General features: G+C 35.1%; 1 protein-coding gene across 3 annotated transcripts in view; it reads right to left on the reverse strand.

Annotated features, from left to right (window-relative positions):
- nedd9 (neural precursor cell expressed, developmentally down-regulated 9) overlaps positions 1–12,984 on the reverse strand; it is a 40,664-nt gene extending 27,680 nt beyond the window's left edge. Inside the window, exon 1 of one of the 3 annotated variants that reach the window (XM_067411935.1) lies at positions 12,907–12,984. Coding sequence is in view for 2 of the 3 variants with exons in the window: in XM_067411934.1 (XP_067268035.1) it covers positions 8,803–8,814 (12 nt within the window). In the remaining variant the exon portion in view is untranslated. Of the gene's footprint in view, positions 1–8,802; positions 9,013–12,906 lie in introns of those variants that run through there. The other 2 variants (XM_067411934.1, XM_067411936.1) reach the window with 2 other exon arrangements.
- Between the last annotated feature and the right edge of the window lie 2,905 nt (positions 12,985–15,889).

Here is a 15,889-nt window from a genome sequence, read left to right on the forward strand (position 1 = left end):
TCAAAATAACGTGTTAGCGGATGTTAAGCAGACAGTAATACTCTAATAAGAGTTAGTTGACATGTAGTTGCATTGAAATAAAGTGTTACCATTGGGCTTAAATACAACCTGTATATTATATTGACAAATTTGTGAGATTGAACTGCCAATAAATGAAAGATTTAAAAATATTGTCACATATACAGAAACTTAAATTCATCAAATAGCAGCTCATGACAATGAAATGATCTGCAGCATATAAAACAAATGTAACATAATGATCTGTAGCTGTAAAATCTGTTTTTAAATCTGGTGGTTTGTGCGCTGAAATCCTGGAAACTCCCACCATGGGGGGCTGATTTTATGGTGAAGCATCTTTTGACTAAGTTACAGTGGTCGTGTCGTCTTCCACTTCACATTCTGACCAATCAATAAAAGACTTAAGGGGATACAAAAGAAAGAGTTGTCTCATTTCAGTGATGGCGTGATGTCAGTATTAGTTATCCCTCCCATTTCCTCGGCACTGTGAATCAGTCATCGCCCACACCAAAGCCGACAACACTTACTTAAGACACCAGCAAAAAAACCCCCGCCCACCAACCACCTAACAAACACTCCAAACAGAGACCAACCAACACGGCAACCTCAGGAACTCTAATCATACAGAGCAGGCTTTTCTTTTAACACTTTAAACCACACTAGCGTTTCTGAGCATTTGCAGAAATCTACGGTTAGTTTCAGTGTGCGCATGCGGTGTGGCAACTATGGTGCCAAAAAACTGGCAACTTTTCAGGACCATTACTGAAAACAAGACCCAGATTGTTGTAGGTGGGGCATAATGACGTTTGCGCATCTAATCAGGCCAATTTTACATCTTAACTGCTTATTGCCCTGTTGTAACTAGAAAATTCTGTACCACCCTTCAGCCTGAAGCTTTGCATTTCCAAAAACGAACTAAAATTCAAATTAAAATGGAAAATATAAAAATAAAAATGAATTTATTAATAAAAACTATAATTGTATCTCAATGTTACTAAAGTTGCGCTGTTACCTAATCGTTAGGTAGCTGTTGGCACTAACGATTGCATAATGTCACTGTGTAAGCAGTGTTTGCTTAACTACAAAAACAGTGTATATTTCACATCATCGGGCCTGCAAATACTGGAGGAGGCAGTGTAAATGGACAGAGAGGTAACCGGGTTCATTCATCCTGTGGGAGATAGTTTTAAGACATAATCCCCCTCGAACCAGCTAGCGCTTGGATGTGTGATGGATTTATGATGTCACAGCAGGGAGCGGCCCTTCAAGAGCGGGAAATACACCCCCAAATGTCATCTCAATTTCACACTTCTCGAGAAAATCTGTAGTGGTCCAACACAGATAAGCAGTTCATGAGCTTGCTGTAAATTACTTTCAAAGGATTTTGGGTCAATAGGGCAAGCGTGTTTCGCTCTGACAAGTCTAAATGAAGGAGAAAAACATATGTCAACAGAAACCACGGTGTCACAACTCTAGAAAAACAGCACCTGTTATTTATTCAGTGAGCCTGCAAAGCGAAAAACTGTAAACATGTTTTAAAGTAGTTAATATTGTCAAATCGATTAATCGCAATTAAACGCATTTGTGTATGTGTATATATCATTTAATTTCAAAATTAATTTTATTATATATATATATATATATATATATATATATAATTAATTTCGAAATTAAATTATTTATTAAAAAATAATTATTAAAAATCTATTATTAAAAAAATAATTTAAATGTTTATAATATATATTTTCACTTTTTATTAGATGCATCTTATTTAAAAAAATATAAAAGTATTTTAGAAAAAATATATAAAATATATTTTTGTTATTTTTTCTTATATATTTTTCAGCAGTTTTTAAACACAAAAAATATATAAAATATTTTTAATATATTTCTGCCAGTAAACGACTATGACTAAATGAACTAAAAATTAAACTAAAATGACAAAATTACACAAATTAACAAAATTAACAATACATGACAAATTTTCCATTTATGTCAATAGCAGAAGTTGAGAAGGAGGTCAATCTTTAAATAGTGATAAATACAAGTAAAGAGTCATAAAGTTCAATGGAAACAGTCCAACACTATCACGTCCCCTTTATCTGCTTCCTTCGTTTGCAGCTGTCAAAAGTTCCTCTTATCCGACAGTTCACCATCCCACCCTCGGCTGTAGATAATCACTCGAAATCGCCAAAAAAGGTAAACCATACTCCTTATTACTTCACATGGATCGATTTAAAATGGTTTGGGGGCGAACAAACTCTTTGCTTTCTTCTCATTTTTCCGATGAGGGCCATGCACCACAATGGAAATGCAATGGGGGAATTTATTTATGACTAGAAAACATTGGTGCAGCTGAGACAAAAAAAGGTCAAACACAAATCCTTGTGCATTTTCAGAAGATATGAATGCATGAATATAAACACAAATCCAGATTCAAAGGGGACCAAATGTAACGCTTTAAGAATAAACAACATATCGGTGGACCTCTAGTCTGAATATGGAGGGGGATGTGTTCTCCTTAACATTTATGCGGATTTCAACTCTGAAAGGTTCACAGTTCCTTATTTGATCCATCTTCGCAACCCCCCCGTGTTCGTCTATGCTGCAGTGCTCTCCGCTCCTTCAGAATCGTCTCTTTTCTTTGTCCGTGTCTTTCAAACAGGGCAGAGCTGTGCTGTGGAGCGCTGGTTGAGACCTGCTCTCTGAATAGCCCTTGTTCTTACCCTGGGGAATGTGGAATGCCTGCTGAGAAGTGTTCTTTATGCACAATACCACCCTGATGTGGCCTACACACACACACACACACACACACACACACACACAAACCAAACACATGCACATATAGACACACATACATTCACACACAAAAGTCTTCATACTCCAACATCCTCCAATAGACTCAGGAACGAGATTTAAAATAGATTTCAGCGAGTTCCTTTTACATTTAATAACTTCCCATCCACCCAAAGATAAACGTTATTGTTCAGATATGCTCTTCATTGAGTTCTCAGCTACACTGTAAAACTCAATAAGTTCAGAATACTCAAAACATTTGAGGAAACTTATTACCTCAAAACATTTAAGTTAACTAACTTATTTTTTTTAAGTTAGTAGAACTTAATTTTTTTGTGACAAGTGGGGCGGGGCCGAGAGCCATGGAAGTGGAGCAATGCTAGTGTGGTGCACAGGTGTCTCACATTAACAATCACATCACTGGCATTCTTTCACTCCCACAGTTCTCAGCCTCGCCCTACTCAAGTACATATAGTTAATTCAAATCTTGGTTAAATGTTAGTTAGCAAAAAACACATGCTATTATAATTATCAAAGAGACTGTCAATATATACTTGCATGTATATAATCAAACAACATACAGTATATGTGGTCTTAAAAGTTTTGCAGCCCATCCTCAACCTAACCACACGGTCTACTCTTCACCAGAATGGTAACCCTACAAAACTAACATAACAGAACCCCCTGTCAATCCCAACATAACACAACATTAAACACTAACTTATGTCTCCCTATGTTAATCTTATGCAAAAACACACAAAATAACACTTTATTTCAACATTTAGACAGTCTGATGCAAAGCATGCTGGGAATTAGAAATCTGCTGCAACTAAAACAGTTTAGTTTACTTGAAATATGTCAGTGCTGTGAACTCAAAAGTAAAAGAAAGTTTTAAATACTCATAACTGTTAATTTAACTGAACTAATTTGTTTAATTTAAGTTTGTCCTACTCAAACGAATTAAGTATTTTGAGCATTAGGGTTTACAGTGTACAATATATCAATCTTGTCTCAGCATTGTCTAAATAATAATACAAATGAGAATTTTGTTGATGGTGTACAGAGTACAGAGCTATACAATGAATGTGGATGGTATAGCTTAGATAATTTGGTAAAATCTGATGAGAAATGAGTTCATATTGGGATCTCTCACTTTTGATAGACTATCTGTTTTCATAAACACCAGATGTGATACATATTAGATTGCTAGGGTCAATTTCATTGGACAATGTTGAGAATCAAAAGACTTTAAAAGGCTAGTTTACAAAAATGAAAATTTTGTCTTCATTTACTCACCCTCAAGTTGTTCCAAACTTGTATGAGTTTTGTTGAACACAAAAGAAGATATTTTGAAAAATGTTGGTAATCAAACAGTTGATGGTAGCAATTGACTTCCATAGTAGGAAAAAAAATGGCTACCGTCAACTGTCTGATTACCATCATTCTTCAAAATATCTTCCTTTGTGTTCAACAAAACTCGTACAAGTTTGGAACAACTTGAGGGTGAGTAAATGAAGACATTTTTGGGAGAACTATCCCTTTAAGAAAAATTTTCCAAATGGCCTCCATTTAATCTCAGAAACAAATGAGATCTTAAAGAGATCTCCTTTGTGATTTTCCTTACAGGAATACTTGATGATAGCTACAATTAAATTTTTCTAACACACAAAAATCACCTTGTTTACCCTGTCTCTGCCTTGTGTTTCCCATTTCTTTTCATTTCAGTGGGGCAACCCCCTATTATTTCCCCTCAGACAGATTGAGAACAATGTAAATTTCCAAACAAAACCCTCAGCTTGGATTGCAGCCTGGAGAGAGACGCAAAAAAAAAAAAAAAAAAAAAATCCCAGAACGTTTACTTCACCTAATCAGTTCTTTGTGCCTTTCAGGCTATTTGTGCCACAGTTACATAAGAGTGAAAAGAAAGCAGGAAAGCAGGGTACAGACGTTTGAGTGTGTCTGAATGTTGAGAAGGAGGGGTCGGCTCTCGTTTCGATGTGCTCCTGAAGGAAAATCTGTGGCGTAACAATCTCAGATTGCTCCCCGTGTCTGTTCTAAACAGGCTACAGCAGCTCTGAAATCTAATAAGAGGTCATACAGGTCTGCTTGTATGGGGATTATTTATGTCTTGTGTATCTCCACACACCTGCGCACCTGTTGGAAAACATAACTGACGTCAACAGGCCTGCGTTCTGACTGACCTTTGTGATGCGTGACATCAAGATGTGGACCATGTGACCCTTGAGACTAAAAGATGAAGTCTGTTTAGTATCTTCACTGCTCCAAAGGTGGAAAAACAGCTCTTGTGAAAACTTATATTTAACTAAAAACAGTACTTCACTTCACTGACTGTGTGAGGGACTTTCTTCATACCCCAAAAGAAGCACTTGAGAGTTTTTGGTTCAAGTAATCTCTAATCTTCAGAGGTCTAAACTGAGGAAGTATGGACTAGTTATTCCATCAGCTGTCTGTCCACTGTGTTGGTTTGACGGATTAGTTATCAGACCGTGAGCTGAGAACAGCTTGTGTGTCACTCATGGTGATGTACATCAGTTGTTCTGCGTCAGAAACAACAACAGCGTGACCAGTTCGCCCCTGTGGCCCTGACCCTCACATACCCCGGGAGAATAACCCTGTGATAGTTCCTCTACAAAGTAAACCAGACTCTGAGGTAAAGATGCTTTAAAAGTTTCAGAAATGCCAGCCAAACAAAGGATCTCTCTGTGTCAACAGAGGATAAAAGGAAATTGGATCTGTTTTTGATGTAACTTCCTCTGAAGTTACGGGATGAAACATGCAAAAAGAAAAATACAGTTCATCCCAAAATCAAAAGGAATAAATGCATAAAGAAAATTAAGACTTTAAGACCATTAATGCTTTATTATATTATATTTGCATGAGAATATATAAAAAAAAAAATAATAATTGCTTTTTAAATGATTAATCACACTTAATTCCATTTGAAATAAAAGTTTGTGTTAACATAATATATGTGTGTACTGTGTATATTTATTATGTATATATAAATACACACATATGCACACAAATATATTATGTAAACACAAACTTTTATTCTGTATGCGATTAATTGTTTGACAGCACTAATATATATATATTAAATATTAAATTTAAATAAATATATATATATATGTATGTTGTAAGAATAAACTGTTGTAAAATATATATATATATATACTTTTTAAATGATTAATCACACTTAATTCCATTTGAAATAAAAGTTTGTGTTAACATAATATATGTGTGTACTGTGTATATTTATTATGTATATATAAATACACACATATGCACACAAATATATTATGTAAACACAAACTTTTACTCTGTATGCGATTAATTGTTTGACAGCACTAATATATATATATATATATATATATATATATATATATACATATATATATATATATATATTTAAATATTAAATTTAAATAAATATATATATGTATGTTGTAAGAATAAACTGCTGTATAATATATATATATATATATATATATATATATATATATATAATTACAAAACATAATAAATGAATAATCATAATAAAATATATTTTCTGTATCTATATGTCTGTAAGGCTTTTAATTCAAATAAATTATCATTAGACATTTAAAAATTAAAATATTTCCATTTCAAATAAATGCTGTTCTTTTGAACTTTAACCAAAAAATCTGTAAAAGAATGTATTACAGTTTATACAAAATTATTAAGGAGCTCAACTGTTTTCAACACTGATTAATAATAATAAATCTTTCTTAAGCAGCAAATCAGCATATTAGAATGATTTCTGAAGTATCATGTGACACTGAAGACTGGAGTAATGATGCTGAAAATTCAGCTTTGACCACAGGAATAAATTACATTTTATAATATATTCAAATAGAAAACAGATATTTTGAATTGTAATAATATTTCTCAATATTTCTGTTTTTACTGTATTTTTAATCAAATGAACGCAGCCTTAGTGAGCATAAAAGGCTTCTTCTTTAAAAAACTGAAAAAATAAAAAATGTAAACCAATACCAAACTATTAAATGCTACCATGTGTATGTATATATCTACATCTTATACAAATTAAATTTTATATATATATAGCAGAGCTGATGCCCAATTTAGTGGCATTAAACAGATCTATAAGCTCATTTGAGAGAGACTGTGAGACTGATTGTCGTACTGTAGAGGAATCCAAACAGTCTGATATAAGCGCTAACAGTCCGTGACTTGCCAAGTACTCCACATTCCCCAGATAGTGTGAAGCAGACAAAAGCATTCCATTCAGGAAGAGCTGCTCGATCCTCCTACCAAAGTAGGAAGCAAATCTTCCCAAAGGGCTGAAAGCCTCAAAGACTATGCAAATGGGGAGGGAATTGCACACAAGAGCCAAGTTTCTCTTGAATGAAAAGCTGCCCCCACGCTGTGTGCACTTGGATTGGAAGTACAGATTTGGCCAAAGTTTAGCCTTACTTCTGAGTGCCCCAAAATCAGCTGGAAAAACTTTTGAAAGGGTGACAGCTGAAGTCACTGTATGTTTTACACAAAAGGTGAATTTGTTCAAAATCTTGGCCAATCTTTTGAAAGTGAATGAGGTCTTTCAAGCTCTAAAGTTATGAAATAAGCACCATAAAAGTATCATAAAAGTGTTGATAAGACTCTATATTCCAAGTGTTCTGAAGCCTTACAATACATTTCAGTCTGTTCGTCACACAAAGCCATGTCGTTATTTACTAAATATCTTGATATACACCATAGCTCTAGAAACAACTCAATTCAATTAAGTTCATGTAGTTACATGAGTTTTTTAAGTAATGTGAACAAGGATGATTTGAGTGAAACTAAGAACAGTGAAATTTCTTTTTTCTTTTTTGAGTGATGGCATATTCATGAGCGAAGATTTGTGAATGATTCAGAGTCAAATCTTTTTTTAATGATTTTGTTGATCCAGATCGCGAATCAGTTCTGAATGAGCTGTTCACACTGATCCAGTTCTTGAGTTCAACTCACTAACTCTGAAATGAAAAAAATGTAATTTCTAGATAAACAGTTCCTTTACTAGATGTTAATACTAATCAAAATATCATAAACTGTAAATAAACTAAGTATAAAGAAAGACTTTGTTAATGAGTCTATTCATCATTTTCAAATGACATCCATAAAACAAACCCTCCAAAAAAACAGTCCCAGCAGTGTAATGGCCAATCTATGCACAAATCATACACATAAAATCCTGGAGTGGTTTTATTTTCTGTCTCCACCAAGAACACTTATAACAGCAACCCTGTTACTCTGAACAACATGCATGCTGTTTGCTTTAAAACATCACATTACACAATCACAGTGAGGCTCAAATTGGAAAAGGGGCTGGAGACTGGGCTAATGAATGGCCCCATATATCCTCAAGTGGCTCTGAGTAACTTGAGTTGAAAATGCAGAGTGTAAATCACATCATTTATTACAAGTCTCGCTACAATAGAGCTCAAAGAGTGCTTTTGTGTCATGGCTGTAATAAATAGTGTGATTTGCACTTTGCTTTTGGATCATACCAGCCATCCAATAGATGCATGGTTGGTTACACACACAAATTACTGCTGTTCAGAGCTGGAGCCAGCCGGTTGTCAAGTTAAGGAGTATTTAACTAGTGGAATATCATTGGTTCTAGAAAGAAAGGATGCTTTGAGGCCATCCTATAGTGAATTTACTTAGATTGCCTCTGAATGATGAACATTCACATAATAATAATACTCATAAATTGTACAGTGTCTTTGTATAGTATTGTGTATTCTATCTATCTATCTATCAATCTATCTATCTATCTATTACAGTTCAAGAACAGTTGAGCTTTCATTTTAAAAAGTCACAGGAATCTCTCCTACATATGATGTAGGTATATGTAAATTTTACATATTTTACCATAGAAAGCAGATGTATTCTTGTATAGTTTACGGAAATAGCGCGCATGAATGGAGAGTCACTTACCTTGTACTTCATCTTGCGCGTCCTCGGCTCTTCAGTAACTCCAGTAAGAAACAAAAATCCGAGTTCAGGTCAGAAGAAACTCTTCTTTGATCGTTAAACTGAGGCTAGAAGCGCATTTTGCTCATTTTTTTACGGTGTTTCTCAAGATTAGAGTGATAACGGAATGCGTGTTGAGGGCTCGAGGGTCTGTAGTTACTCTGAGCGCTAGCGGGAGGAGCGCGCATACACTACTCTCGGCGAACCTGCGCGAGCTCATTTGCATACCGCGCGCTCATTGGTCAGCGATTGCGGGGACGCTCCTCTCGTCAATCGTGATGTCACTGCAGTCAGCGGACTAGACTCTGCGGAATTCAGATAGTGAAAACTTTTTATGCGCCTTAAAAGGAGGAGACTTTTCCTAGGAAACAACATCACGCAGTTACCTGATTGTAGTATGTATGACTCGCTGTACTAGAGATTAAGTACAAAATAGGTATAATGAATGATAACTAGAAACGCTTAAACTTTGAATAAACACTTCAACTGTTTATGACTTATTTTGAGCCACCTCATTGATTTTACTGCAGATCCCTGTCTTAAAGGATTAGTTCATTTTCAAATTAAAGTTCCCTGATAATTTACTCTCCCTCATGTCATCCAAGATGTTCATGTCTTTCTTTCTTCAGTCAAAAAGAAATTAAGATTTTTTATGGGAACTTTCCAGGATTTTTCTCCATATAGTGGACTTCAATGGCCTCCAGATGGTTAAAGGTCAAAATTGCAGTTTCAGCGTAGCTTCAGAGCATTCTACGTGATTCCAGAGGAGAAATAAGGGTCTTATCTAGCGAAACCATTGCTCATTTTCTAAAAAAAATAAATAAAATTTAATACATTTTAACCATAAATGCTCATCTTGAACTAGCTCTCTTCTTCTTCTCTGTTAGAATTTTGGCAGTGTAGACACTGCTAAGTGTATTACTGCCCTCCACAGGCCAAAGTTTGAACTAAATTGCCATATACAATATGCTAGTGCAAGTATATAACAATTAGTTCAAACTTTCACCTGTGGAGGGCAGTAATACACTTAGAAGTGTCTACACTGCCGGAATTCAAATAGTGAAGAAGAAGAAGAGAGCTAGTTCAAGATGAGCATTTATGGTTAAAACATATATATATATATATATATATATATATATATATATATATATATATATATATATATATATATATATATATATATATATATATATATATATATATATATATATATATATATATATTATTTATTATTATTTCTTTTATTTATTTTTTTTTAAGAAAATGAGTGATGGTTTCTCTAGATAAGACCCTTATTCCTCGTCTGGTATCGTTTAAAGCCCTTTGAAGCTGCACTGAAACTGTAATTTTAACCTTCAACCGTTTGGGCTCCATTGAAGTCCACTATGTGGAGAAAAATCCTGGAATGTTTTCATCAAAAACCTTAATTTCTTTTTGACTGAAGAGAGGAGGACATGGACATCTTGGATGAGGTGGTGAGTAAATTATCAGATCTAATCCTTTAAATCAAGGTTCCCAGTACTGTTTAGGCCAATGAATTCCCATGACTTTCCCAGTCTTTTGTAATTGCTGGATTAGGATTGTTAAAATAGATTGCATAACGAACAATTAATGGCAATGAAATAGGCCTAATGATGAAATACAAATGAGCATACTTAGTAAAGGTAGATTTATAATAGAAATTCTCAAGATTATCCAGCATTAGTGTCAGTTCTGGCAGGTCACGTCAGTCAAGCTCGCATCAGCTGACTCCCAGGTGACTTACGTCTACCTATAGCAATACAACGCCTATCACAGCATCCATATATAAGCACCTCGGTATAGAGTACCTCAGGGATGATGCATTTTGTAGGCAAAACCCGGAAGCGAGTTAGCATTTTAGGGCTTCCGGTTCCAACGCCGTAAAGTCTATGGGTTTTTTGAATGGGTTTTTGCTAAATCGCCTGAAATCAGGTCTGTGGTTAACAAAGCCTCTATATTTTCACGTTTTGATCTACAACATAAATCACACCAGTTATAACCCACTTGTGATTTTTTAAACTTTTACTGTGTCTTAAAATCAGCGGTTGCTAACAAATTGCTAAAAGGGACTACTTCCTTTGGCGGGACTTTAGGCGTCATCATTAAAAACGGGACATTTGGATGAAAAAGTGGATAAGTATTCATACACAGCACAGATCATAATCAGCGAGCATGTTTTTAAATAACGTTGTTTTTTAAATACAGTTTGAGGAGACTTGGTGGTGACGACGTTGATCCGCGACCATGGTGTGCTGTAGTCCGTTTTACTGTTAGCTTTTAATATCTGACCACTTTATTTAGGCTTCAAAATGTATTTATGTTGTTTTAACTTGTAAAGATTATCTTGATAGACAAAACGTGTAAGTGTCATAACCCTTTGTTAAACACAGAGCTTATTTTCTGCGAGTTTCCAAAAGTCTATGGGAAAAATGCATAGGCTTTCAACCGAAGGAATCCGTGCGCCGCTAACTTCCGGGTTGGCCTACAAAAACGCGTCATCCTTGGGGCACTCTATTATCAGCAGCTATTGCATTTCTCAGGAGCTAATTACCCTCCTCCATCCCCAGCTCCTCCTTTCTTCAATCAGGATTGGTCTTATGATTCCCCTGAATCAGACTAATTCTTGAAATATGTGTACATGTGAAATTATTGACATTAATTATTTCTGCATATGTTGGTTCTGCTCTGTTTACATTAGGGGGGTTATTGCTGCTCTCCCTGCTCTTATCCATGCTATGGCTGCATGGATGCGCAGGGAGTTTTTGCCCAGAACAGAACCATACCCCAATACAAACTCTATGCAATTATCAATCATATTTGACGATAGTGCTCCTGAAAGAATTCAAATTTTTACAAATTGTACTGACTTTTCAGGCATGGAAATCTTATATATTATGTTTATCTTTAAACTTTAATTTCCTGGTATTTCCAGGTCTTCCATAATTGTAGGAACCCTGCTGATTGATTTGATTTTGAGTATGCATGGCAGTAATGAGAAATAACTTGATCTGAACTATACAAGTTTGTTGCTTGAGGTTATCTTATTGTGGGATTTTGATCAAGATTATTTTAGTCCTTGGTGTCAAACTGGATTATTTGTTGAACTTTAATCCATCCCTTTTCTGCATCACTGTAGGCGGGCATTTCGAGGGCGGTGACTGTACCACCATGACCACAGGCACTAGAATTATGAGACTAGTCTTACATAAGCTTCGAGGCAATGGTTAAAATGTGGTCGGGATTGATGCAAGGCTTTGGTTTATTTTTTCCCAATCATTCTTGAATTTAAATCACAATTCTTAATACTAACATGGCAAGCTGTGTTTCAGATTACCTTTCTGTTTCGACTGGATTGTTTAAATTGTCACTCAAATACATTTAGTTTTCTTGTCGCTGCTTTTTATTTTGTCATGTCATTTACATTGCAACACAAATTAAGAGTTGAACTTGTTTATCATTCACTGTGGTTTCCTGTCATGAAATCTGCATTGATGTTGTTCATGAATCAGGAACAGCTTCGCTTGTTTCTTTGCACATAAGTCAGATGACATGTCACCAATATACAGTAAATGTAAAATAATTTATATTTGTCTGACTGTCTTTCATTTGAATCTGAAAACTCCAAAAGAGGGATTTCACAGCAATGCCATAGAAGAACCATTCTGGGCTCCTTGAAGAACCTTTCAGTGAACAGTAACCATATTTTCTTAGTTTGAAGAAAAATCTAAAGAACCTTTTTCTGATATAAAGAACATTTTGTGCAATGGAAATGTTCCATGGATGTCAAAGGTTCTTTATGGAACCATTAATGCCTATAAAGAACCTTTGTTTTTAAGCGTGTAAAGAGAAAGTTTGCCAAAATCTTCTTTGCTGTTAAAAAACTAGGGGGTTTTCTGAAAGGCTTCTTGTAGCGCCATTTCTGAATTTTAAATGTCCCTTTTCAGCCCTTGTGAAATATGCTGTTAGAAGCTGTACAAAAGATGCTCTGCAACTCAGTGCAGAAAATAATCCAAAAATGAAAGCGGTAATGTTTAGAAATGTACTCACCAGTTGTTGAGCATCAGTCAGTGTGTTTCAAAGAGCTGTCTTGACAGTGAAGTAAAGAATGATGGCAAAGAGGTGAGAGGAAACGCCCTGGATGCCAAATCTAGCAGTAGGCCGGGGTGTGACTGCCTGTTTATTTGAGTTTGGGCTTGCTGCATATGCATGCACATGCAGAAAAGCAACACAGTTATGGCTTAAAAATCATGCAGAACACAAGGCTGAACTTTCTATACTGAAGCTTTACTACAAACACAAGACCAGTTCTCACAGTGAAACAGACTTTTTTTCTTCTTCAAATTTGTAAGATTTAGTTTCAATTTCAGTTTCAATTTTTTTTTTTTTTTTTTTTTTTCAAAATGTATTTTGAAATGTTGTTTCAGAACCAAGCAGCAACCTTCCGGTCTCTCTCTTGAATCCAACATGGTGACTTAAACTGCAATTCATCAATTGGCTGCTACAGACAGGCTCCAAAAGGAAATCAATCCTATATACCGCCCATGTTAAAAAGCCCAACTTTATAGCAGGAAAAAAAAAAAACTTTTACAGCCTGTTACAAAGATTTTTTTTTTATAACTCATCCTTTTAAATTATATTAAGCCTTAAAATTCGGCATAATTAAGGGCGTGGCCACTTGAGTGACAGGTGGATTGCTGCCGCTGTCATCACTAGCCGTTTGTCTGTTGTCTGTTAGCCATCACGTCTGCTGAACTTGGCATCTCTGCCGTGTTTATTTCATACAATTATCAAATAATATGGCGTTCTGTGGTTAATTGTACTAACAGATGGTCCAAGTCTGAAGTCTGGGCTCCATTTTTTTCCAATGAGTGAAATTCTAATTTAATTTTGTTTATTAATTTATTTTAAAATATTTTATTTATTATTTAGAATTTTTATTTAAAACTTTACACTCCAGAATCCGACAGACTGTAATTATCTGTAGGCTGAAACCATAGACTGTATAAAACAGTCTGAAATGTTGTCATATAATGTTATGCCTGCATTTCGTAAATAGCGTGGAAACAACATCATTAACATCATCATCATAACATTTATTTCCATTGAGAGGTGAATCATTTTTTGGTCTTGTATTGACAATTCAAGAGTCAATCACTCTGTAAAGTCTCCTCCAGCACATCTCAAAGACTTCCAGTGAATTTAAGGTCTGGACTCAGAGGTGCCAATTCATGTGTGAAAATAATTCTTCATGCTTCCTCCTAACCATTCTTTCACAATTTGAGCCTGATGAATCTTGCCTTTGTCTCCCTGGAATATGACCTCGATGTTTCTTCCTACATGGTTGTTTAAGAAATAAAAAGCTACACACTCCATCAATTAGGGTTAGAAGAACTGTAATAACATACATTTAACATGCTAGAAACATAATCACTGTAATAATGATCCAATCATAGACTCTTAAGTATTTGCCTATTTAAAGGATTAGTTCATATTCAAATGAAAATTCGCCCCAGCTTTAGTTACCTTCACTACATATTATAAAGCTTGGATGCACAGGGATATTTATTAAAGGTGCCCTAGAACTTCTTTTTAAAAGATGTAATATAAGTCTAAGGTGTCCCCTGAATGTGTCTGTGAAGTTTCAGCTCAAAATACCCCATAGATTTTTTTTAATTCATTTTTTTAACTGCATATTTTGGGGCATCATTACCTATGCACCGATATATATGTTGCGGCCCCTTTAAATCTCCCGCTCCCCCGCCCCGGAGCTCGCGCTTGCCTTGAACAGCACACAGCTAATATAACCCTCAAAATGGATCTTTACAAGATGTTCATCATGCATGCTGCATTCATGCGTCGGATCATGTGAGTATAGTATTTATTTGGATGTATTACATTTGATTCTGAATGAGTTTGAGGCTGTGCTGCGTGGCTAAATCTAACATTACATACTATTGGAGAGATTTATAAAGAATGAAGTTGTGTTTATGAATTATACAGACTGCAAGTGTTTACAAATGAAAATAGCGACGGCTCTTGTCTCCGTGAATACAGTAAGAAATGATGGTAACTTTAACCACATTTAACAGTACATTAGCAACATGTTAACGAAACATTTAGAAAGACAATTTACAAATATCACTAAAAATATCATGATATCATGGATCATGTCAGTTATTATTGCTCCATCTGCCATTTTTCGCTATTGTTCTTGCTTGCTTACCTAGTCTGATGATTCAGCTGTGTACATCCAGACGTTCTGCCCTTGTGTAATGCATTGAACATGGGCTGGCATATGCAAATATTGTTACGTAACAGTCGGTGTTATGTTGAGATTCGCCTGTTCTACGGAGGTCTTTTAAACAAATGAGATTTATATAAGAAGGAAAAAACAATGGAGTTTGAAATGTCTTTTCCATGTACTGAACTCTTGTTATTTAACTATGCCAATATAAATTCAATATTTAATTCTAGGGCACCTTTAAAATATCTCTGATTGTGTTCATCAGAAAGAAGAAAGTCATATACACCTATAGGATGGCTTGGGCTAATTTTCATTTGAAAGTGAACTAATCCTTTAAATCCAAACAGCGGTGGGCTGTTTTTTTTGTTTGTTTGTTTTTTTGACACAAACATTTCGATTGTGTCACATGACCTGCATGTTTCATTTTGTGAGTTGCATCCAATTATCGTATTGGAAATAAAAAGTGATTTTGCAATTTTGTTTAACAGTCCAATCAATTACAGGATAATTTGCATGCATTTAATGCCATTACTTCCAGATCAAGTTGCATTGCATTTTGAGATACAGTACAGCCTACATATTTGGCAAATATAGTAGTAGATCATCTAGGTTTTCTCAATATGTTTGGTTGGTTAGCATAGTCCTCTTAGCTCCTTCTGGTAGATGCTGCAACTATTGCATTATTTAAATATATATGGTTGTTTAATGCACATTTTGGCATTTGTAGTAGTAGATCTTCCAGCTATTATATGCATACACAACATTAGCCAACTGTGCTGACTATAC

This window comes from Chanodichthys erythropterus, chromosome 15 (genome assembly GCF_024489055.1).
Source record: "Chanodichthys erythropterus isolate Z2021 chromosome 15, ASM2448905v1, whole genome shotgun sequence".
Classification (NCBI taxonomy): Eukaryota; Metazoa; Chordata; class Actinopteri; order Cypriniformes; family Xenocyprididae; genus Chanodichthys; species Chanodichthys erythropterus.